Raw genomic sequence first — 25,863 nt, 5'->3', positions numbered from 1 at the left:
TGCTGCCAGCATTATTCACCTAAAACTAGCATATGATCAAGTTACATCTATGTTGACCAAATACTTTAAAAAAAAAATCACCCAGAAGCATTATTCCAGAAGGCACTGCCCCATCATTCTATTAATAATCCTGCTCATCCCCAGGATTCTATGGACCAACCCCTTTCCCACCCCATCTCTGCACACCCACCAACCTCCCAGAGGTAGTGTGGGATCAGAGGCAAGCAAAGGATCAAGTCATGCAACTGGCCTGAAGACTGTGAAATGAATCGCACGGATGGCCCCATATGGATCAGTCCAAGTCCACCCTTGGGACCTTCTGTCAAAACGATCAAGAAAGACACTCTCCACTCAGTGATGCAAGTTCCAAGCACCACTGAGGCTGGTTTATCTATGAACCTTCCTGCAGAGAATATAGGAAAACAAGGGCTCACAGATAATGAGACACCAGAAAAAGGAATAGGAAAGGCTGCAACAAATGTGGAGCCACCAGACCATGCCATCCTTCTGCCATCTTGGACTCACCAGTAATGTGAGCAAATAAATGCCTATTCTGAATTGTCTTCTTAACACTTTTGTGTAAAAAGAATACTCACACAAACAACTCCACTACTTTGAAAATTTAACAGCATCTTACTTCCTACAGAGAAAAAAAAAAAACCCTGAACTTCTCAGAACAATATTCAAGTTCCTCAATCAAAGGGGCCATCTCAGATTTCCAGCTTTAATTCTCCTGTTCCAGTCTCAAGTATTTTCAGATATTAAAATAATAATAATGAAATCAATACTCTTGGTTCATAACATTTCCTGAATCTGAATTATTCTTCTGTTCTCCCTCCACTACTCAGACCTTTAGACCGAGTTCCCACTGGGCACTAGCATCATATCTTACATAACAACTTTCATATGCAAGCATAACTGCCCCCTAACTGGATACTCTGCGAACAAGGAATGACTCTATAAAGTTTCACCTCTAGCACCTGACCATCTCTTTCAGAGAGCAGACACTCCACAAATGTATGCAGCTCTGATTGGAAATGAAAGACTAAGGATAGATACCTGTTAGACTCTTCATTCTTTCTTACATTAGAACTTTTCAAAAATTAACCGTATTACTGTACAATCCAGCAACTGCACTTTTGGGCATTTATCCTACAGAAACAAATTAATCTTCATTACTTTGTAATTTTATACACTGTACAAAAACCTGTACAGTGTTTACAGCTGTTTTATTCGCCCCCAGACTAGAAACAAGCCAGTCATCCTTCATTGGATGAATGGCTAAACAAACTCAGGTGCATCTACACCATGGAATATTACTCAGCAAAAGAAAGTAACTCTTGATACATAAGACAACTTGAACAAATCTCAAAGGAATTTTGATGACTGAAAAAAAGCCAACCCCAAAGGTCAAACAGTATATGATTCCTTTTAAATAAAAACCTTGAAAAGACACCTTCATTCTTATTTTTTGGGCTTCCCTGGTGGCTTAGCCAGTAAAGACTCTTCTGGCAATGCGGGAGGCCTGGGTCTGGAAGATCTCCTGGAGAAGGGAATGGCTACCCACTCCAGTATTCTTGCCTGGAGAATCCTATGGACAGAGAAGCCTGGCAGGCTACGGTCCATGGGAATTGCAAAGAGTTGGACACGACTGAGTGGCTAACACCTTCTTTGAAATGACAACAATCACAGAAACAGAGAACAGATTAGTGGTTGCCAGGAGTTAAGGATGGGGGTGAGGTGGGAGGTGAGGTAGATGAGGGCAGCCATAAAAGGGATCCTGCGGTGACTGACCTGTTCTGTATCTTGATCATATCAATATCTTGGTTGTGATACTGTATTATAATCTACTATTAAAGTAGGTTAAAGTACCCAGGATTGCTCTATATTATGTCTTGTAACTGCACGTGAATCTACAATTATCTCAAAATAAAAAGTCTAGTTTAAAAAAACACACAAAATACTAGCTATATCTCAAATCTGAACCAAAAATTAGATTTTCATTGCAAGAGTACCTCACAAACAATCATAGTTTCCAACAAAAGATCTCATGGCAACTATTATACATTAGAGTTTTGCTTAAAAGAGGTGAGAAGAGAATTTTCCTGATCAATATGAAAGAAGAGTTTTCTTTACACAGAAAAATTATTTTCAGAAACTAGGATGGCAAAAATAAATGGCAAGTACTAACAAAGAGAAGTGTCCCTGCCCAAAACACTGAGCGTGGACCCTGAGCAAGTCTCTCTCTAACAGTGCACGGCTGGACTTCCATGGGGATGAGTAAGAGCCACCAATCTGTGAAATCTGATCCGTTTGCCATTTAGAGCCATGTGACTCACCAAGGCTGCCTGCATTCATATCTAAAAATACAGGAAATCTGCAGCCTGGGCAAATTTGGCTCACTGGCTCAGGGCTTTTTGATTCAAATGCTGCACACTTAGAGATAGTGGTTTTATATTTATACCAGCCAGCTGCAAAGGAGGTTCTGCTGCTCAAATGACAGAGACTAGGTGGAAGTCTAGAAGCAAAGCGGATCAGAAGATTTATCTGCTTCTATACATTTATCTGGAAGTCACAGGATGACACCTTCTCAGTCACTGGGAACATGAGATCTGAAGTTCTCTGCAGGCTAGAAGGATGAGCTTTCTTGGGCAAAATGAGTGTGCCCCATGAAATGCTGGTCTTCAAAGAGGACAAAGGGAGTGTCATGAGCTATTAAAGACAGAGTAGGGTGTGGCAGTCGCATGCGCAGTGGAGCACCACTTGTACTAGTGACAACCAACTCTACAGACAGAGAGGGTGTTCCGCCTTGGACCTGCCATTTTTTGCTTTGTCTAGTTCCACTCAGTATCTCCTCCAGTAACGCCTGAGGCCATGACCACTGGTGAGTAGGACAGTTGATATCTGGGAATTACCTCTTGGACACTCGAATTCCTTCTCAGGAGGCTCCCCTGCAACCCCTGGGAACTGCCTGGCAGAGCCCTTGCACTTACCCATCAAGACGCTCAGCAGCTTCTGCACTCTGGAATTGACCCCCACAATTCGGTAGAGCCCTTGCTCATTGATCCCTGAGAAGAGAAACAGTGAAGATTTAATTAGAGGCACGTCAGAACACTAGTCAGGCCAACCCAGCCAAATGTACTTTTTTCATTTTCTCAGGACTTCTAAAAGCTTCTCTAATTAAAATTCCCTGTCACTCAGCTCTGCTCTTAGCGAAGGAGTGGGATTTGGTACAGCTGTCTAGGATTTCATGGATGTGCTGCACACTTCAGCCCTCATGTTAGTTCAACCATCACAAGGGCACAAAACTGCCCTCTTCTCTTGCCAAGGTAGCATCTGAAGTTTTGAAAGATGTGAAATATACACTTCTACATATGTCATATTTAAGCAGTTTTTTCATTTAAAAAGCCAAAAATGAAATGATAAAAAAAGTTCACACTACAGACAAGGATAATCTATTTTTGCATACAGAATGCAAATACTGAGGTGTTGGGGCATTTTATATTTTGGACAATGTTATCAGCTAAGGCTGAGAAATTAGACAATTTATTCATCTGTAGTGCAAATTTCTTTATAAAGAAAAAAGTGGACCACCTTTATTGAACCCAAGGAAACATACAAATAGATGAGAAGGGGTTCACCTTCAAACACTCAAACAAAGAACCAAAACTAATCAGTCTTCGTACTTTGTTCATTTAACTGCAAGGATTAGATTACCACTGCATCCTTTACATCCAGACCAAGTGGAATGACATGGTGAAATGACTTTTTTCCTGCTGGTCCCAAGCCCATTATATCTGACACTTCTCAACTAACTGGTCTCCTGCTGCCTCTTATTCCCCTGATGGCCATCCTCCACTTAGTACCCAAAAGGAGCTTCTCAAAGTGTCAGTCAGTTCAAATCACCTCTTTTCTTAAAATCTTCTAATGACTCGCCACTGCATTTGGATCACAATCAAAATTTACCATGGCCTGTAAGGCCAGCTGAGCATAGGCCCACGTCTGACTGTTTTATCAAACACCTTTATGCTCCTCCAGCCATGTGTGCCTTCCTGTTACTCCAACATGCAAAGCTCATGCCCCCAAACCACAACCTCTGCACAGATTCCCTCTACCTAGAGCATTCTTCTCCCAGATCTTTTCACCACTGAGGTCTCAGCTTACATGCAACCTCTTCGATCAAAAACACCCCATGACCAACACTATTCGCCACTGCCTTAACCGGTTTTCTTTTCTTTATAGTAGTCAACAATATCTGAAATCATCTTTATTATTCAATTTCTTGTTTGCTTTCCCCCCACAATTACCACGTAAACGTTAAGTACAGCGAGTCTATCTTCTTTACCATTATATCCCCAGTACCTACGTAAGTCTACAATATAGGACAGAATGAATAAAGCATTCATCAGGGCCACTACTTTGGGACCAAAATAAAATTTCCTGGAAGAAATTTGGGAAAAGGCTGACTCTGCAGTGTCTTCAATAAGGCCTTTATAGAAATGGAACTAATAAACAAAAGAAGTAGTCCAGAATGGTAAGATTTTACAGCTCAAATGGATTATAAAAGCATGTACATCATCCTGTAACTTGAGGGATGGGCCTCAAGTTACTGAGTAGCAGAACCATTATTCAATCATGTGGTGGCTAGAAGGACTTATCCTTTCTGCAATGTCTCCACTCCTTTTGTCCCTGTACTTTCCTAGAGCTTCACACACTTCTAGCTCCTAGTGGATGATTGACAAACCTCAGCATGTATGAGAGGTCTGTTCACTCACCTCTGGTCACCATCAATGGTGGTGGTGTGTACATACATGCACCGCAGTAGGGAGATAACCCACTTCCTCCCAAGCAGTTATGAGAAAATGACATTTAACTCACACTGTCCTTACTTCCTCTTTGTGTTAAACTTCTTTAGATGTTAAAATATATCTCATTCTTTCTCATTTTAGAGGGGGTAGGGACGAGGAGACGGAGGCTAAAAGATCAAACCAATTGGTGACCCTCTTCTTCCTCTACTGCTCACTGCACATATTTTCTGGTTTTACATCAGAAAAAGTCACCCTCTTGAGCTGTGGGTTTGCATTCATCACACAGACTATGAAGGAGTTTAAGTGATTAGGAGATGCTGCTCTCAGTCTTGGCGGCTGAAAACTGAGAGACAAAGAGGCTGGTCCACCTCTGCAGGAACTTGAACTTCATCATGGAGGGGAGGTGAGCTCACTTTTGGCTCCATTTTTATACTTTTACCCTTGTTAATCCTGGTGTGCTGCAGTCCATGGGGTCACAAAGAGTCAGACACTACTGAGCGACTGAACTGAACCCTGTACCTCTTATTTCTCATTCCTTTAAAATGACAAGCAAATCAAAATGCCTATTGACAAATTACCTTAGTAACACACTTTAAAAAGTGTTGAAAGTGCAGTTATGGAAAATAGACAAATCCAAGGAAGAGAGTGAAGGACAGCAGAAACTGCCACTCACAACACAAGTTGCCCATGCAGGCATGATCTTTCCTCTCCTTGCCATCCCCAGAATGGGTTCCGAGTGGACAGGCTGGTTCATAACTTGCATTTTTCACTTAATATACATTAATGAAAACCTTAGATTTCAATAAATATATTTCTACTGCATTTTTAGTGATTCAGAGTGTTTTACTGCATGGATGCAGCACATTCTTGGTTTAACCAATTTTTGAGACATTTGGTCAATTTCTGTTTTTTGTTTTGTTTTTTACCTTAACTCTACTGTATAAACATCTTTATGGCTCAACCTGGCCCATGATCTTATTTCCTCAAGATCAATTCCCAGAAATCTCACCTTCTTCTATTTTATATTCTCTGGCTATGTTTTACATATCTTTGCAACTTTTTATTAAAGAAAGGTATAGCAGAAATAAGCAAACTTAAAAAAAAAAAGCACACATTATAATGATTACTTTGGAAAGAATAGATTTGGACTAGATGCACAGGAATAGAGGTTTATACAGTTAGTTAGTTTTTTCTTTTTTTTCTCCCCCTCTACTCAATGCTTCATAGCCTTTAATAAAATGCTTATATTTCTAAACTTGTAAGAGTTAAGGATCCTGTTTTAGAAGACAGAACTTCCTCAGACAAAAGGGCTGGAGGGTTGAGAGGTTGGAAAATCAATAAGATTCCCATCTTTGACAATGGTTCAAATCAAATCCAGTGGAAAGATAAGGATCAGCTTTCCTTGGGAATATAACAGACAACGTACTCAAAGCTTGAAACTGCCAGAATTGAGCAATCTCCTCTGCAGCTGTCTCCTCTGGGACAGAGACCACTGACGAACCAGCTTCTCTGACCTCAAAGTGCTGCCCCTATGGACCCAGGAAAGGTCAATGTGTGACTTTAGCACCACTGCAGGAAACCAGGGGACTGACCCTTTCTCCTTACCTAGATAGCGCCCTGGGCAATATTCCTAATCTGGGGTCCACAACCCCAAGAGGCCCACTAGAGAATTCAGGGTGTCTATCAACTTAGGAAAACAATCACAACTTTACTTCCACTAACCTAAAACTGAAATTAAACACTTCCTTCCATTACAATATAAGCAACAAATCACAGCTTTAGCAATACATGCAACTTGGTTGGAAACCAAAGATATTTTCCTAACATGTTACAACTATCACTGACATCTTGAACTATCACTATTTCTGAATTATGCTAGCTATCAGACCCACTGCCGGAACCTAATGTGTAAACAAAGAATCACATGTATTATTGTATCACAACCATGGTTTTTAGTATTTTAACTGAATTTCAGTAACTTCAGTAGCTTCCCTGGTGGCTCAGATGGTAAAGAATCTGCCTGCAATGCAGGAGACCTGGGTTTGATCCCTGGGTTGGGAAGATCCCCTGATCTTCAGGTTCAGGTGCTTACCTGAAATGTCAGGTAAGTGCCTCACAGAGCTCACTTTGTTTAATCCCAGCAAGTCCTGTAGGTTGGTACTATCATGAGCCCCAAATTACACAAGAAGAAACAGATCTGGCAAAGCTAACTATCTTGACCAAAGCTGCAGAGCTAATATGTGGGAGACTCACTCCAGAGCCAGTATAACCTTAACTGCCTTAAAAGTGACTCTGAAAAATAAAAATTAAAGGGAATGGCTAGCCACTCCAGTATTCTTGTCTGGAGAATTCAATGGACAGAGGAGCCTGGTGTGCTACAGTCCATAGGTCCACAAAGAGTCAGGCATGACTGAGTAACTAACACATCAGTAACTAGATTCCTTATAATTCTATGTATTTGATATGCATGCATTTAAAACAGTTTTCTGATTAGCTGAAAAGGTTGATGACACCAAATGAACCAAATCAGCTGAGAGCCCCTGTGCTTCAGAACAATACAAGCTGTGGAAACACACTGCCAGTGGCCTTTGGGGAGTTAATGAGTCAGTAGAGATTGGGAAACAGCAGGTAGCAGGTCTGCCACCTCACCAGATGTGTGACCTTCGCTGAGAACAATGCCATCTGCTGAACTATTTTACCTCTGGTTTCCACGGCATGGATGCATTTCCTGATGATGCTGAAGCCAATGCTGTCCAACTGTGCAGCTGAAAGAGGAAGAAGAAGGCAGTCAAGTTGCTGGCCGCACATATACCAACCCCAGAACAGGGCTTGACCAACCCAGCATGACTCAGTCCCATGGTGTTGCCAAGGATTCTTCTCTTTTTTTCCACTAAAAGTACAGGAATGATTCAAGATTTAAAACTGCTAGCATTCACGGAGAGCTTACCATATGCCAGGTACAGTTCAAAGTGCTTTGCACATATTATCTCATTTAATTCTCATGGTAACTCTCTGCAAGGTTATCGTCTATTAACAGCAGAAGAAACGCAGCACAGAGTGATGAGTACTTTACTGAAGGAGTAACCAGGCAAACTTTAATTTGTTTTGCTATTGTCAGGAGCTTTAGGGCTAACTGCGTGCTGGTCTCCTTCAAAAGACATAAATTAAATACTCAATAAATGTCAGGTAAGTGCCTCACAGAGCTCACCTTGTTTAATCCCAGCAAGTCCTGTAGGTTGGTACTATCATGAGCCCCAAATTACACAAGAAAAAACAGATCTGGCAAAGCTAACTATCTTGACTAAAGCTGCAGAGCTAATATGTGGGAGACTCACTCCAGAGTCCGTATAACCTTAACTGCCTTAAAAGTGACTCTGAAAAATAAAAATTAAAAAAAAAAAGTGACTCTGAGTTAAAGGGAAGAATAAAATTCTGCTCATATGACTATAAAAAGGGAAAAAAAGGAGAAGTGACCAGGGGGAAAATTAAAACAGCCAAGGACAAAGAGAGTATCTAAGGGAAAAGCACTAACGTGGAAGACCCATCCTCTATGTGGTAAACCAGCAGGTGGTGACAAGGTTCTCCATCTGCTCCAAAACACCCTCTTGTCACTCAGAAAATAAATGACAAGCAGCACCAACTTTTCCACAGCACAGAACCAACTGCCAACCTGGCAACAGGGCTGAAAACCCAACAAAATTCATCCCCATGCTTTGACTACCCAATGATAAGATGTGCGTGGTAATCTTTAAGAATCTTTGACGTCCTTAGGATATCAGGACAAGATGTTCTACAAACCAGTGTTCTGAGTGGAGAAGGGAATGGTAGGAAGAAGGAAAGTGAGTATTTATAAATGATTTGTTGGGCAAGAAATACACTTGTAAAATACGAGAACTGAGCAGAACTTGAACTCATCTTGGATCTCATCCAAATGGAATCTCTCCAATTCTTAATGTATATGGTTGAATATAGGTCCAGTGAAGAAAAAAATCCTTTAAAAATCACTGAAAATTCCCCAAATCAAACCAAAAAGGAATGGTATTTCTCCAAACTTCTCTTTCCAAAGAGAACCCGCTTCAGCTCTTACATGTGTACATATCACTTTGTGCTACTTATTATTAAACATACTTACTATCTCTAGGATAGTAAATAAAATACCAGAAAGGGGGGGGGGGGATGGAATGATGTTTTTCTTCCTGGAGAGCACTTGCTATACAAACCATTGTTCTTATTCTCTTAAAGCTACAAAGTGTCTACTAATTCAATCCCTTGCTTCTTCTAGTATGAACCGAGTGTTTACTCTGCAAATTGTGTTGTATATAGCTTTCTGACTCAGAAAAGGATCATTCTTCCAAATGGAGCTCAACTCATAGCATTGAGTTTTCTCAAATTTTATGACAAACTATAATACATAGTCTAAATATCTACTGGAATCAAAGCAAGATTTTTTAAAAATGACAACTCACTAAGATGTAATTCATATCCTGTAGTGTTCACTCATTTAAAACTTACAATTCATTAATTTCTAGTATATTTCAAAGTCATGAATCAATCACCATTCTCTACATAACATTTTCAATACTCCCATGAAAAACCTTATACACATTAACAGTAACTCTCTATTTCCCTCCTCCCTCAGCTCCTAGAAACCAGAAAATCTTACCTATTCTGGACATTTCATGTACAAGCAATCACATAATATGTGGTCTTTTGTATCTAGTTTCTTTCACTTAGTATAATGCTTTCCAGATTTCTCTACAAGGCAGCATCAGTACACTTTACTCCATTTTATGACTAAATAACATTTCATTGCCTGGATATACCACATTTCATTTATCCATTCATCAGTTACCGTTTCTGCTTTTTGGCTATTATGAATAATGCTACTAGGAACACACCGGTGTACAAATCTTTGTGTGAACATATATTTTCATTTCTGTTCATTATGTGTCCAAGGTTAGAAGTGCTAGGTTATATGGTAACTCTATGCTTAACTTTATGAAGAAATGCCAAACTGCTTTCTAAAAGTGCTGGACCACTTTACATTCCCACCAGTGACATATGAAAGTTCCAATTTCTCCCGGTCCTTACCAACGTTTGTTATTGTCTTTTTAATCACTGCCATTCTGGATGTGAAATGGTATCTCACTGTGGTTTTTACTTGCATTTCCCTAATGACTAGTGGTGCTGGGCACCTTTTCATGTGTACGGGAGAATGTTCATTCCTTTATACAGTAGTCAGAATAGAGCCTACTGGCAAGTATTTGTCAGAGGGGAAATTATTTTCTATATTTAAGGATGTTTCCTAAATGTCCATAACATGATTCAATAGTCATTTGAAGCCTTTTGGTTCTTCTTTTGAGAGGTGGTTAGGAGGATTCTTGCACAGGGATGACAGTCAAGGAAGTTTGGGAGAGAAAGGACTGAAGTTGTGGACAGTGCTCTGGGGAGTTGCTGAGATGGATTCCAAATTTGGAAATTTTAAGGGTAGGTTTGTGAACATAGTTGTGTTCTAGGCATTGACGAACTTCTGTTCTGGACAAAGACTATTTTGCTTTCTTACTCCGTGAACATGGTTAAAATTAGAAATAACTTGGCAGCTGACAGTGATGACCCCAGTGGCCAGAAGATGCATGCTCATAAAGCCACTAGCCCAACTCCTGGAAAACATGGACAGAGCTAGATAGAACCCTGCAGAGACAAACCAGTCTTCGACCTTTCCTCATGGAACTGTGGGAAGTTGGCTCCTTCCCTAAGTAGGTAATAGCTAATGGAAAAGAATACAATGCTATCCCCCAAGTATATTCAGAAAAAAACTAAATTCCCCTAACCCACACTAATTACACTTATGTCTTTTGGAAAATGGCAAAGAAAAATGCCCCCCACCCAAAATCTCTGAGTAAATGTTCCTTCTTTGGTTTTTCCAGAATTAGAAATTCCCCAATTCGTTTTATATCAGCAAAACCTTTTTCATGAAATAAATCTTACACAGATGTTACACATAAAGGCATTACTCATGTAACCATATCAGTATTTATTAGTTGTCTAAGTTCAAATGCATATAACAAATTCATATATTGCCAAGTCAAATGCTAAGAGCTCAAGGTAACACTATAGGCCTCTAATGTGTTCAAGTTGCATACTGATGATAATTACTACAGTTTCATAAACAAAACTGTGTTAAGAAATGGAATTAATATCAAACAACAGTCCTAATAAGGAACTCATGAAAAACACTTTAACTATCACTGTTGTAAATCTCTAAACTGTAACTGGTATAAATTATTACATTGCCCCCTACCCTGGCACTTCCCTGTATCTCTCTATCTCTGGTAAACACACACACACACACACACACACACACACACACACACACACAGGTTTGAATTCTATTCTCACCAGTCTGAGTTTCCTGCTGACATTGTGATTAGGTTACTGATGATGAACAATTTCTTTACTATTTAACGTGCACTGAGTACCACCGATGTGACAGGGACTACAGTGAATCCATAATCAGATCATTAGTCCTGATCACTGTCTAGCAGATACATAATCTAAGTTAATTGAGATCTCCTATTCGGAAAATTCAGTTCCCACTATCAGGTTTAGAACACCATCACCACCGAGCAGAGTTTGCTAATGACAGAAAAAGTCTGAGCAGCCTGCCAGATGGAAGTGGCTGTCCTTAATCCCTTCAAGCAGGTGATTCAGCTCTTTTACTGAGCCCAGGCTCAGAAAAGGTCAGGGATTTATTTGCAATTGCTGTATCCTTATAATCTCCAGAAATAATCTCTCATTAAATATCTACTAGGCTTGCATTATTCCCTTAATTTGACTGGCAATGAGTTGTTGCAGGGCCGGTACCTCCTGGGCCAGACACTCACCGTCTGGCAGCTAAGGCTTGGACTGGCTTACCTTCCTCTCTCAGCCATGAGTTCAGCTCTGCCCAGGTTTATGCAAAAGGCAGGCCAAACAGTTGTCAGATAATGAATATTCACAGAGCTCACACCAAACACCCAGGCTGACCTGCCAAGTTAGAAAAGGGTCATCCTCTTAACTGTCATGTCAACTTTTGAGGCATTATTTGTCTGTTTTTAGAGGAAGTTAAGGGCCAGGGTCACACAAAGCTATTTTCTTAAAGTTTTATGGGAACAGAAGGACATGGGACAGGCAGTTTGACCCTCAGTCAACCTGGAGATTCTTAGGGCCAAAGCGGGAGGAGGATGCCTAGCAGAATATTTGGTCTCTGCTTACCATGCCCAACTCTGAGAGGAGGGAAGCAGGTTAGATCCAGGAACTTACTGCTTTACTGCAATGGGCTTAAAACAGCAATATACTTAAAGGATCAGTCAAATTGTTTAAAAGAAGGAGGCTAGTGGGTCAGGTATACACGTGGATTTTAGCATAACCTTCAATGCCCTGTTCTGCAGCTTCTGGTACCTCATGTTACCTTATATGAAGCTTTCCTTGGCCTTTAAAAAAAAGAAGAAGAAGAAGAAGCATGTAGGTGATGGTAAAGAGTGAAAACTACAATAAAATCATGAACTTAATCCTTAGCACTTCCCTTCTTTCTTATTTCCCACATCCAAATTATTCACCTTAGTTTTACCCCCTAATGCATCTCAATTTTATCTAGTTCTCTCTGCCTTCACCACATCACCCTGGTCCTGGACCCCTCATCTGTTACCAGGATAGCTGCAAGGCCCTCCTAACTGGTCTCCTTGGCTCACACCTCCTCTGGCTCCCTCCAATCTGCCTTCAACCCTGCCCCTCAACCCTGCAGCCCCCATGACCTTGACAAAACCAGACCACATCACCTCTCTGTCTAAAATCATTTAATGGCACCCCACTGCTCTTGGAAGCATAACCCTGGCCCCGAACATGGTCCACACAGCCTCGCATGGTCTGGCTCCAGCTTCCTCTCATAGCCCTCCCCCAGGTCTCAGCATCCCAACCACACTGGCTTCCTCTGAGACCCCACTGGGGTCATCACTGTCAGCTGCCAAGTTATTTCTAATTTTAACCATGTTCACGGAGTAAGAAAGCAAAATAGTCTTTGTCCAGAACAGAAGTTCGTCAATGCCTAGAACACAACTCCTCAAAAGGAGAGGAACTGACTTACCTGAATTAGGCTCAGTGTGAATTAGATGGAATTAACAGTTTCCTAAAGCTGGTGTTCGGCAGATTTTTTCTTTATTTAACTTTTCTTTGATAAAAAAAATACCTTTCAAGTTTTTTTTTCTTTTTTATGGGAGAAATGGAATTTGCTGGAAATAAAAACAAGAGAACTGAGGTAAAGGAAGTCCCTGCTGTGTTTCTAATGCTGATGGATACAGGAAGCTGTCTAGAGTTGCAGAGACCAGCCCACCATTTTATGGACAGTTCCTGGGGCACGTTCTCACCACAGAAATTTACTCACTTTCCCTATGTGATTTGCTCTTTAAAGCCTGGCCTGCCTCACTCCTTCTGAATTTAATCAATTTCAGCACCATTAAAAGCCATGAAGAAAAACACCCACACTGAATTGAATACAAAATCCCATCTGGAGAAGAGATTTCCAGTTGGCTCACACACTCAGAGGGGCTTACATCCTTTTCCTCAGCATGTGAAGCCCCAGAGTTGCCAGGGCTTCCTGGCTGTGAAGCTTGCAGTGGGGTCCAGGAAAGGTGCGAGTTCTCTACTTTGGCAATTACCCAGAGCCAGTTTTAATCCCAGATCAGCTCCCCATACCTGTGACCCATTTCACTTCACTGCCAACTGCCCTCTATTCTGTTCCCTGGTTGGTAGGTACTCAGGGAATGTGAGTGAACTTTAATATTAACTGAAGTAACACAGACAGAAGTTGTATGTACTGGAAAGAGAACAATGAGTTTTAAGGCCAGACAGACCTGGCTTAGACTCCTGTCTCTGCCACCTCTGACCATTATGTTCTTAGGCAAGAAGCTTCACCTTCCTCACCTGTGTGGTGTGGTAACTCACTTTAATGCTACAAAGGTCAAATGAAATGCACAGCAACTGAGACTTAGCTAGTATTTGGTAAATGGTCATTGCCAGTACTATGATTATTAGGATATACTAACTACATTGTAATACTTGAATCAAACTTTCCAGTTGATGAAATACTCTTCATATCCAAGTGCATGTTAACCTTGCTGTAATCTCATGGGGGTACATATTGCTACTATTCTTACTAAAAACATCTTGCTGTGTTTCCACACTAGTAAGTATAATGAAGGATAATACAATACTATTTATAGAATAAATTAATAGCTTATAGTTTATTTGACTTTTCCAATATATCTGTTAAGTTTTTATAATGAGAAAAGCCAGGCTCATGATGTTAAGTGGTACCAACAATGATGATGGCAGTAGTAACACTTCGCATACAGTGTTGCTCTGGAGTAGGCACTTAATTGCACCATATCATCACCATTATCATTATCACCAGCCCTGCTTAGCAGGCAGGAAACCTTGGATCAAACAAGGTTAAGGAACTTCTGTAGGATTATGGCGTTCATGAGCAGTGGAACTGGGATTCTAACTTGGTCTGGCTCCAGAGCTCATTCTCTTCTATTCCCTGTTCCTCTGATGGAGTTCACACAGTTAGTCAGAGAAGGACCAGGGCTGGAGTCCTATTTTCTGGATTCTGCCCTTTCTACTGCAGAAGCAGGTCCCAAACCTAGGGAACAGACTCGGGCATGCTTCCTCAATGCAGATTCTGGGTGCCTCCCAAAGGATATGCTTCAGCAGGTATGAGAATCACATGTGGGATGGATAACACTGTACTGTACACCAAGTGACTAAAATTATTATCACTAAAGACCACTACAAATGATTATTGACTATTAGTTAATGGGTGATATCTACTCCACATTCCTCATCCAATAATAAAGATTCACCAGTGCTGTGTACCTCAAAGTGTAATGTTGTCTTGTGCCATCAGGGTATATGAAATGATTCCAAGTAGTTCACAAATAAATATTTGCAATAGTTACACACTTACCTTAATAAGTACTAGAAATTTATTGTTCTATCTCACAAAGTATGATGCATTTTTAAAATAAATGTAGTTTAAGAAGAGCAAATTGATTTTAAAAAATAGTACATAAATAGTATTACAGGGGGCATATACACATGTTAAAAAATAACGAAGGAGACAAACAACACATTTGGGAGCTACTGTCCTAATCTGTACCAGCCCAGGCACCACCTTCAACCTGGCTGAAAGGACAAGATGGAAGGGTACCACATTCTATCAGCAAGCTGTCCTATTTCAATAGTCATCCTTGATTCCTTGCCATCTCTCACACCCCACATCCAGTCCATTAGCCAGTCCCATCAGCAATAACTTAAACCTAGAATCCAGCTACTTCTCATTATCTCTGTTACTAACACTTTGGTCCAAGCTACCATCATCTTTTGCCTGGACTGCTCCCATAGCCTCTCAACTGTTTCTCCTTTTGCCTCTTACAGTGTATTCTCTGCTGGCAGTCAGAGTCATCTTTTAAAAATATACATTGGCTCATGTCACTTGCCTGATCACAACCCGCCAGGGACTTCTCATGACACTTAAAACGCAATCCTACCTCCTGACCACAGCCTCACATGGTTCAGTCTACCTGAACACTCTCCCTCTGGTCTCTGCCAGTCCAATCACAAGGGTCCTTCCTGATACTCCTTAAACATGGCTAGTTCAGCTTCTCCACTGCAGGGGCCTCTGTACGTGCTTGTTTCCCTGCCAGTTCCTGACATGCCACCCTCTCTAGGTTTGTTCAGGTTTCTCCTTAAATGTCATTTCTTCAAGGAGGCCTCCTCTGCCCCTGGTATCTAGAACAGCCACAAATCAAGAGAGGGATGGACTGGGAGTTTGGGGTTAGTGGATGCAAACTGTTACATATAGGATGGATACACAACAAGGCCCTGCTGTAAAATCAACTATACTTCAGTAAAAAATAAATTAAATATAAAATAGCCACCTTTCCCTTGTAACTCTCTATCCCTTTGTTCTTACTTCCTCATAGCCCTTATCTCCACCTGGAAGCCTCCCTTTGTTTGCTGCTTACTGTTTGGTGTCCCTGCTCTCATTCAGGGAATTTATCTGCCTTGTTCACTACCATAGCTTCAATACATATTTCCTGAGGGAAGCAACAAATACCACCCACATTTTCACCAGCAGAGACACCAAGAAATCAATAGGTAAAGAAGTTCCTACACTCCAGGAACCTCAATGGGGAGCAGCTGACTGAACCCTGGTACCTTCCAGAGTGCAGGGGTCTGCTGGGGAGGCACAGAACAGACAGCACTGATAGGGATCTCATTCACCCCCTGACCTCTATGCATGAATACCACCAATCAGAGTTTTCTTCCCTAGCCAACTACATACCCAGGAACCTATCTTCTTTTTTCATGGTTTCTGGATACACACATTAAGAAAAATAAGCTGAGAAGGACAGAGAGTAAAGCAAGTAAAACAGGTAGCAGAAGAGATGAAAACCCTGCCTGGGTTGGAATAAACCTGCCAGTCTCAGATGTTCCAGTTCTCAGCCAGAGGCAGCCAAAGTGGCAGCAGGTGGGTTCCTGCACAGTTCAGGCTGAGAACTGCAGACCAGCTTGGGGTGGAAGGAGGGAGGAAGAACTGTTTCCTTTGTGGGTTTTTACATCTGCAATCTCCTGGTCTACCTTAAAATGTCTAATCAGGACAGCTGCGAAGAAGCAAGGCCTCACACACGCCTTGGTAACGTGAACCATCTTAATCAGGACCATCTGTCTCCTACCTGGGACTCTGGACATCCCAAGAATGACTTACAGTCCAGTGGCCTCAATTCTTTTCTACCTCGAGGCCTGGGTGGCTGTGCACTGATTTCTCAACCAAAAGAGATCAGTGCCAGCTTTCTGAAGGCGGACTTGTTTCAAGTGGAAAACCAATCTCCTCTGTCCAGCTAGATCCCTTCCCTGCTTCTAACTACACATCCTCTACCTTATCTGCCCTAGAAACGGTTTAGCTATTTTTCAGACATAACAAACTCCAGGGCGGTAGAAGGCAGGGAAGGAGATGCCTTTTAGATTCTGAGGCCTAAGATTTGCACCTGGAGTCACCATGATATTGTATGATGAGGGAATACATCACCTCTCAGACCCTTTTTCTCATCTTGAGAAAGCATAGTAGAAATCAAAAAAAGCAATGCATGCGAAGGCACTCTGAGGAACTCTGAAAGAAACTATCCAGTGTCAGGCTTTATATAAATAGCCTCTGGTTTCGGCTAATGATGATGTTATTGATAATAACAGCAGAGAGCAACATTTAATGACTGCTTAGAACACCAGGCACCACCGATTAAAGAATTTCCAGTTTATTCTCATTTGATACTCTCAAAAAAACCAATGATGTAGACAGTAAGACTATCCTCATTTTACAGATAAAGAAACTGAGGTTTGGAGAAATTAATTTCCCATGGTCACACATTCAATAAGCCATGAGGCTGGGATTCCAAACACATGTGTAATAATACTCCAGAGCCAATGTTCCCAACCAGTACTCAACACTCCCCCCACTGTGGACAACAGTACTTGACAGCTTTCACTAAATCTCACATGCTGAATGAGAGGGGCACACTCTGAACACTGATTAGGGTGGGAAGGAATGATCTTGAGTACCGTAAGTTTTCACTTAGGATGAAGCCTCAGTTTTCTCATCCATAAATGGGGTCAATACTACCATCCGTCTCACAGGGTTCTTACAAAGATCAAACAATATAATGTTGGTCAGACACTAAGCACACTGCCTGGGACACAGTCTGTGCTAATGATAATGTTTATCACTAATAATATCACTGATCAAGAGCCCACACCTGGTGCCAATGAGGAAATCAGCCTCTGTTTCCACAGCCCCTTGCACGGGGCTTTAAGAGTTAAGGATGTTGCGAGGGATCTGCTCGCTCTTCCTTGATTGAAGCCCAAACTGGGATGCCAAGGGGTGGTGGGCACCTGCCAGGCGGCAGCCTGCTGTCTGTCCAGAGCCCACATGGCTGAGGGGAAGGGGATATCAGGCCACAGCGAAGTCATGCACGGGCTGCATTTGTCAGTCTAAAGCTGGCTGAGGAGAGGACGGATTTGAGGACAAGCCGAAAGTCATCTGACTATACAGGCAAGTCTGAGGAGTACCAGGGTCAGCCATGTCCTTGGGGGATGGGGTGTCACCAAACCAAAGGGCTGGGAACTCAGAGAATAGCATCTCAGAGGAAACAATCCATTCCTTCTCCTTCCTCTCCTGCTAGCCCCCAGCGCTCATGCTGGGCTGTTGCTACTCTACACAGGCCACAGCAACCAGCTGTGCTGTGCTCACAACTCGTAAGGAAAAGCAGGCTGCAGAGGGTCAGCACTTCAGTGATATAGCATGAGACCATCTTTTCCTACTGTAGCTCAGGAGAAGAAAGTGGTGGTGACAAAAACCTGCCATGGAGGAAAAAGGGAAAGAAGGGCCAAGGGGGCTGGGGGCAATGGGAAGGGAATGCACGCCTGTCTTCTATCAACTCTGGCTGGCAGTCATAGAGAGAAATCCGGAGGGGAGGGGGGAAGGTGCACTCAGCTGACTCCCTCATGGGCCAGCACATAGGAGGCCAGGCCACCATCCCCACTAATGTGTCCATCCTTCTCAGGTTTAAGAGGGGAAATGTTCTATTTATAAGCCACCAACCAGTGGAGATCTGGCAGCCGCTGGATGGCTCTGATCCCACAGGGATTCTGGCTACTCGTGGCTGTCTTCTCCAGCCTCTCAACTGTGGGTGTTCTCAAAGCAAAAGGCCAAAGGTGATCGGAAGCAAAAGAAAAAAGAAAAGCTGCTTTCCTGTCCTTCGCTGCTTTCATGAGACTGCTAGCTTTTTAGTGATGGCTGAAGACTTCAGAACATTTTAAAAACAGTGACCCATGTGGTCCCATCAGACCTTCTTCCCCTGCGAGCTTCAAGACTCAATCTCTTTTTCTGTTTTATGATCAATGGAAGCTGAGGCAGAGAGATGAAGGGAATGCAGAAATCAGAGGCAGGGCAATGGGCAAACAGAGAAAGGTAATGATGCCCCTCCCATCTCTCTCCTTGTCCTCAATCTTATCCTCATGAAACAAGAAGTGCCTTGATCCAGCAGCATTATGGAGTCTAATCTGAATAATGGCCGAGAGAACGAGTGTATATAACAGAAACAACATATAAAGCAGCTGTGGTTGTGTTGTCAAAGTCCGTGGGAGAGTAATGGGTCATGTTACAGCTCTGCACCTGGGAAGCCTGAGTCACTGAAATGTGTGACTCTGGTTCTCCCAGCATCCTATGTGATGTGTGAGGAGCTGCAGATCGCTCTGGAGGAGGGTCACTAAGAAGGAACAAGGGATGGCCCCTCAATGGCAAACTGCTGGGTGGGTTAGGTATTGGAAGTTGATGATGAAACTCTTTCCAGTCCCATTGGGTTGCCCATATAATGACAGATGGCAGGGCAGAGTAAAGATCTCCCACACATGAAGAATGGTAGGGGAAATGATCTTGGCAATGGGGCAGACTTAGCTCTGGTACCTTGCAGTCTTTAAGCCCGTTTGCTCACTTGTAACTCGCTTGCTGTGAAAAGCATTTCTGCAAATGGTACCCATCCACGCACCACATTCATGCTCCCTGCCATAACCCCATGCTGTCTCGAAGAGATGAATATTTAAAAACCTATCTTTGTATCACGCTGAGTTAACAAACTTGTAGTTAATGACCCAAACTCACCATTGCCTGTTTTGTAAATAAAGCCACCCCCTTCATTTCCATATTGTCTATGGCTGCTTTCAGACCACCAGAGCAGAGTTAAATAGCACCACAAATCCAGAAATCTGTTCCTTTCCTGAAAAACCTGACCCCTGTGCTAAGCAGTAACATTTAGAAAATTGGGTGGGGCAGGGAGAAGTTATGTTTACTTGTGGGCCGGTCCCCAGTCAATACACATTAAATAAATATATAAATTTAAAGGGCAATTGAAGACATTTGTCTGGTCATATACAAAATGATCTGGGCTGTCGCCAGCAGTGTACATCCCCCACTTTGAGAAATGCAGTCATGAGGATCCAGAGGGTTCAGTGAATTAACACGGGGTGGCCTCCAGCCCCCAACAGCAGGGGTGTTGGCTTCTGCCCTTTGTTCTCTTCCCCTGCTCCGCTCAGAAGTGGTTCCCCTAATCCAGTGACTTCTTTCTTCCTCATATGGGAGAGTAATTGGTATGACAAGATAACAAAAGGATAATAACCACAGTAATTAGGCACTTATTCACTAATAGGCCAGATACTGTGCTGGGCTTTTACGCTCACAGCAAGGTTATGAGGTTGGGTTGTAATTTATCCTCATTTTACAGACAGGGAAACAGAAGCTTAGAGAGGCCCAGCACTGACCCACGGTTTCATGGCCAGTGGGCCTGCAGAATAATCTGCATCACTCACACAGTACCCTCCTAGTTCACCAGGAATTGTATTCATCAGGAAACAGCTCTCCCAGTTCACCCATTAGGACTTTCCCATGTGAAGTTACGTGAAATGTGTACAAAGACTGATGTACAAGGATGCTCACTCTGATGTCATTCACAAAAGCAGAACTCTGGAAAGGACATTCAAGACCAATGACAGGAAATAGTTCAACAAATTAGGATGCACTCTTATGACAGAGCGTGCAACAACCATTACAAATAATATTTATAAACAACTTTCATCATCTGGGAAAATGCTTGTGAATTTTTAAAAGCAGAATACCAATAAGAATACTGACATGTTCAGTATGTCAATTAAGTGGAAATACATACTGACATTGGCAAAATAAACATAAAACATCATGAAAAAAGAAAAAGCAAGGAAGAAGTATCTCTAGAGATTAAATTATAGATGATTATTATTGAACTTTTGAAAATCCTTGCTATATTTCCTTAATGTTCCACAATGAGTTCATATTATTTTCATAATAAGCAAAAACACAAATCTGTCAAACCTTTGGAATGAGGTTCAGAGATTCAATGTCCACACCCTACAGAAAATTAGGTCCTAATTCCAACTTTGCAAACTTTCTCCGATCACTGCTCTTCCCCTCACTGCTAGTGTGAATGACAAGTTGGCAACCTGAAGAAGCATTATGCAAATAAAAAGGATTTGTGTTAAAGTATTAGATTAAAAACAAACTGGAAGGAATGAAGGGATTAAAACAAGGAAATAAAAGAGGAAGAACTATATTTCTTTCTTCTGGGGAGAAGGGAGGGTACTGTTTAAAGTCTTTCTAGCCTAGCTGGAAGTCCATTCCAACTGTCTGTGGGCACTTGCCTGCACACTAATATATCTGTAAAAGCACAGATATTAAGTCTAGTGAAAGGTTCAGGTTAAAGCACAGGAACATATTCAACATGAGCAAGAAGCAAGAAAATGGCTGCAATGTCTCTCTGAAAAGCCAGTTGGGGCCAGAAGTGCACAAGAAGGCATACCTAGGGCAAATCAGGCATATTCCTTCGAAACCACCCGATTGGCCCATGGGATCTGAGTTAATAATACATTAAGGGACACGTCACTAGAAGCCAAGATTAGGAGACAGCCCTCTCTATCTCAGTCTGTCGGCTTCCAAACAGCTGGCAAAGCAGTAGGAGGGCACCATTTCCACAAACAAGCTAATCTTTCCACAACTAAGTAGGCAGTGACATTTATTATTTAAAACTTCAAAGGTGGTAAAGACGAACTCACACTAGAACAGCCTGCCTTTCCCTGGATCTCCTGCACTGGACTGTGTACTCTCTCCGACAAGTTCTCAGCTTTCCAACTGTCCCTCCAATGGGACGACAGGACAACAGGAAGGGGGCTGAGAACAGGTTCCTTCCTGGCGCCTCCTCCAGCTTCTGACCTGGGCTCACTTCAAAGGAGAATGAACCAGTTCTCACAGAGCCTTTGGGGAGTAAATCTCACAACTGTACCAAATGTAAGATGCGACGGGACATGCAGACTCAGGAGATATGCATTAAGGTGGCAACATTCCTGCCCAGGGAAGACTCCTGTTCTCTGTAATAACAAAGGGGAAAATCAGTGACAGTCATTTGCTGTCTAGATGACTGACACTGGTGTGATCAACTCCTCAATAAAGAAGCATAGGGAGCAACAAACAGGACTTCCTTCTTCTCTGCTATTCTTACTCCCGTTTTTTCCTTCCCTTCACTACTGGTTACAAATTTGACTAATGAGAGAAAACTCAGTGTCACTGCTGCATATTCTTCACATTCCAGGAACAAAGCCAGGTAAGGTTCCTGATGGCAGCAGGATCCATGGTTGAGCGGCCCATACAATTGGCAAAAAAAGCAGATTGGGATTTGAATTTAGTATGTAGGGCTTAACTTAACCAAGAATACAGAAGACTTCTAGGCAGAAAACTAAAATGCTAACAGAGGTGTGAATAAATGGAAAGACATTCAAAGCTCGAAGGAGGTGACTTAGCACTATAAAAGTGTCAATTTTTTCAGCTGCATGTAAATCAATGCAGTTAGAACTCTCCCTCACACCATACACAGAAATAAAATTACTTAAAGACTTAAATATAAAGACATGACACCATAAAACTCCTAGAAGAGAACACAGGCAAAACATTCTTTGACATAAATTGTAGCAATATTCTCTTACGTCAGTCTCCCAAGAAAAAAGAAATGAAAGCAAAAATAAATGAATGGGACCTAACCAAATGCACAAGCTTCTGTACAGCAAGGAAATGATAAACAAAACAAAAAGACAACCTATGAACGAGAAGAAAATATTTGCCAATGATGGACCTACAAGGGCTAAATTTCCAAAATACACAAACAGCTCATATAACCCAATACCAAAAAAAGCGGGGGGGGGGGGGGGGGGGGGGCTGTGGACAGAAGACCTAAATAGTCATTTCTCCAAAGAAGACATAATTTCTCCAAAGAAGAGATACAGACAGCTAAGATGTATATGAAAATATGCTCTACATCACTAATTATTAGAGAAATACAAATTAAAACTACAATGAGGTATCACCTCACACCAGTTAGAATGGCCATCATCAAAATCTCTATGAATAATAAATGCTAGAGAGGATGTGGAGAAAGGGAACCTTCCTACAGTGTTGGTGGGAATGTAAATTGGTGCGGCCACTATAGAGAATACTGCGGAGGTTCCTTATAAAACTAAAAATAGAGTTATCATATGATCCAGAAATTCCACTCCTGAGAATATATCCAGAAAAACAAAAACTCTAATTCAGAAAGATACATGTACCTCAATGTCCACCGCAGCCCTGTTTACAATAGCCAAGACATGGTAGCAACCTGAATGTCCACTGACAGAGGAATGGATAAAGACGATGTGGTACATATATACAATGGAGTATTACTCGGCCATTTAGAAAACACTGCCATTTGCAACAACATGAATAGACCTAGAGAATATCATACTAAGTGAAGTAAACCAGAGAAAGACAAATATTATATAATATCACTTACATATGGAATCTAAAAAATAATACAAATGAACTTGTTTACGAAACAGAAACAGACTCACAGACATAGAAAACAAAATTATGGTTACCAAAGGGAAAAGCTGGAGAAGGGATAAATTAGAGGAGTATGGGATTAACAGATACTACTATATACAGGTTAGATAAACAACAAGAATTTACTGTGTAGCACGGGGAACTATATTCAGTATTTAGTTATAACCTAAAGGATCTGAAAAAGACTATGTGTGTGTGTGTGTGTATATATATATATATGTATCACTTATACATATATCAGCTTTATACACATATATAAAACTGAATCACTTTGCTATACACCTGAAATTAACATAGTACTATAAATCAGCTATCCTTCAATAAAAAAATTTTCAATTAAAAAAAGTATTTGTTACTTGTAAAGCATACTGTGAGAAACAACATTCAAGAGTAAACCATTATTAATAATATTTTGAAGTGTCAATTTTCTGCCAATTAACCTGTACACGTCAATGCAATCCTAAATGAAAATTTCAAATTTTTGAGGAAATTATCAAACTTATGCTACAATTTATATAGAAGGATAGAGGTCCACAATCAGCTAAGTCAACCATTGAAAAGCAAAGAGAGGAGACTTAAACTCTCAGATATTAAGACTTGCGTCAAAGTCATCATATTAAAACCAGAGGGGTATTAGCACAAGAACAGATAGACCAGACCAAGGAAATAAAGAGCTCAGAGACAGAGCTCAGATATGCAAACCTGATACACAAGAAAGCTGGTATCACAAGTAAAAGAGGGAGAGAATAGATAGCTTCACACATGTTGTTGGGAAAACTGGCTTTTTAAAACAAAATTGAATCCTTAATGAAACACCATATACAACGATAGATATCAACTGGGTTAGAAACCTAAGTGTGAAAGACAAAATCACGAATCCAATAAAAGAAAATGTAGGTGTAAGGTGCACATCTTTGCAACATGGGTCAGGAAGGCCTTTTTCAAAACACAACTTGAAAATCACAGACCAGAAGGCAAAAAAATAAAAATTGAATTTATAAAAAGTAAAGTTTTACACTCAAGGAAAGATATCACACATATCAAATGTCAGATGGAAAAATAAGAAGATATATTTAAAATCTACAACAAGGAATTAATATATAGAATATAGAAGGAATTTTACAAATCATCAATAAAAAATGGTAACTGCAATAGAAAAATGGGCAAAGGACACAAATAGGCAAAAAGCAGAAGAGGATACCCAGTAAACTCATCAATTACCAGAGAAGTACAAATTAAGACAACAATGAGCTACCATTTTATATCTACTAGATTGGCAAAAAATTACAAAGCTGAATATAATGTCAATAGCTGACAGGAATGAGGAAATCGTCACATTGGGCTGGGGGAACTGTGAACAGGCCACTCTAGGTCACAAAGGTGAGAGCCTTCCCTCAAACCAAGTACACACACACCCTTTGACTGACCAGCAACTCTCCTGGAGGGTAAACCCCAAGGAGATTCTCACACAAGGGGACATGTATGAAAATGTTCACTGTGGTACTGGTAATGGTGATGAGGAGTGGGAGGCACGCACAGGTGGAGGGCATCTCTGCACAGTGTTACTCACTGTGGAGCATGCAGCAGACAGAAGCCACTGTTAACTATATAGAGGAATATGAACAGCTCCCAACACAACACTGAAGGAGCACAGTAGGAAACAGAACACAACAAACTTTTGTATAACTTAAAACACAGGTAGGTAAGAGACTAACTGTCCAAAAATACACTTTAAAGATACACATTAGAACAGTGTGAGGGAGGACAGGAATAGGAGGTGGGAGAATTCCAAGGGAATGAGTGAATGAACACAAGAAGGAAGGAAGGGAGGGAGGGAGGGAGGGGTCTGGGATGATCACGTACTACAAATCGGGGAGAATGATTAAATCATTCTCTCTGTACCTGAAATCCAAATAGAGAAGAAAAAGGAGGGGGAAAAGGCTCTGCAAAGAAAGATGTATATATTTGTCTGCTGGCAACCTCTCCCTGGCACTGGGCCACTTGGAAAATATCAGCAGCTGCCAGACATTATATATGGCCCTGTCTTATGCCCCACAGACACAGTAAGCCCTGAGAGAAACTTCAAGAGAAAAGCAACAAATTCAGCACTGTCCCCAAAGGAATTCCCTTTTGCTACCTGTCTCTTCAAACATTCTGGTTCTGTGATAAAAATGTTGGCACTCAAACTCCCACCAAAATATTTTCTAGAAAGGAAAATGCTAGACATTTGGAAGTTGGCTATTAGAGGTGAAAAGCATGATGTCCAGCTCTTAACTCCTGTCAGACTGACTGTTTTCCTTTAAAAAAGTTTTGATGGTCCTATAAACAGTTGCAGAACAACCAGACCCTGGTCAATAATGCTTCCTGTCACGATGAGCGCTATGGTGGGTGTGCAGTGAAGCTGCAAATTACTGCCAGGAGGAATAAAAAAGGGACAGTGCTCTGGAGGGGAGGCAAGGCGAAGCCAAGGCCTGTGTGATGGGAAGAGGGGATCCTAATGTCAAAGGA

At 41.4% G+C, this 25,863-nt stretch overlaps 1 protein-coding gene across 50 annotated transcripts in view; it reads right to left on the bottom strand.

Annotated features, from left to right (window-relative positions):
- Positions 1-25,863, bottom strand: part of ARHGAP26 (Rho GTPase activating protein 26) — a 556,769-nt gene that overhangs the window by 179,167 nt on the left and 351,739 nt on the right. For all 50 annotated transcript variants that reach the window (XM_081504651.1, XM_081504686.1, XM_081504653.1 and 47 more), the window contains 2 exons: positions 7,508-7,573; positions 2,994-3,068 (listed from right to left, as the gene is read on the bottom strand). In XM_081504651.1, the coding sequence (XP_081360777.1) occupies positions 2,994-3,068; positions 7,508-7,573 (141 nt within the window). The remainder of the gene's footprint in view (positions 1-2,993; positions 3,069-7,507; positions 7,574-25,863) is intronic.

This window comes from Giraffa tippelskirchi, chromosome 6 (assembly GCF_054371585.1).
Source record: "Giraffa tippelskirchi isolate mGirTip1 chromosome 6, T2T-mGirTip1v1.2.pri, whole genome shotgun sequence".
Taxonomy (NCBI): domain Eukaryota; kingdom Metazoa; phylum Chordata; class Mammalia; order Artiodactyla; family Giraffidae; genus Giraffa; species Giraffa tippelskirchi.
The sequence above is the reverse complement of the archived record's forward strand: the minus strand, read 5'-3'. Positions and strand labels throughout refer to the sequence as shown.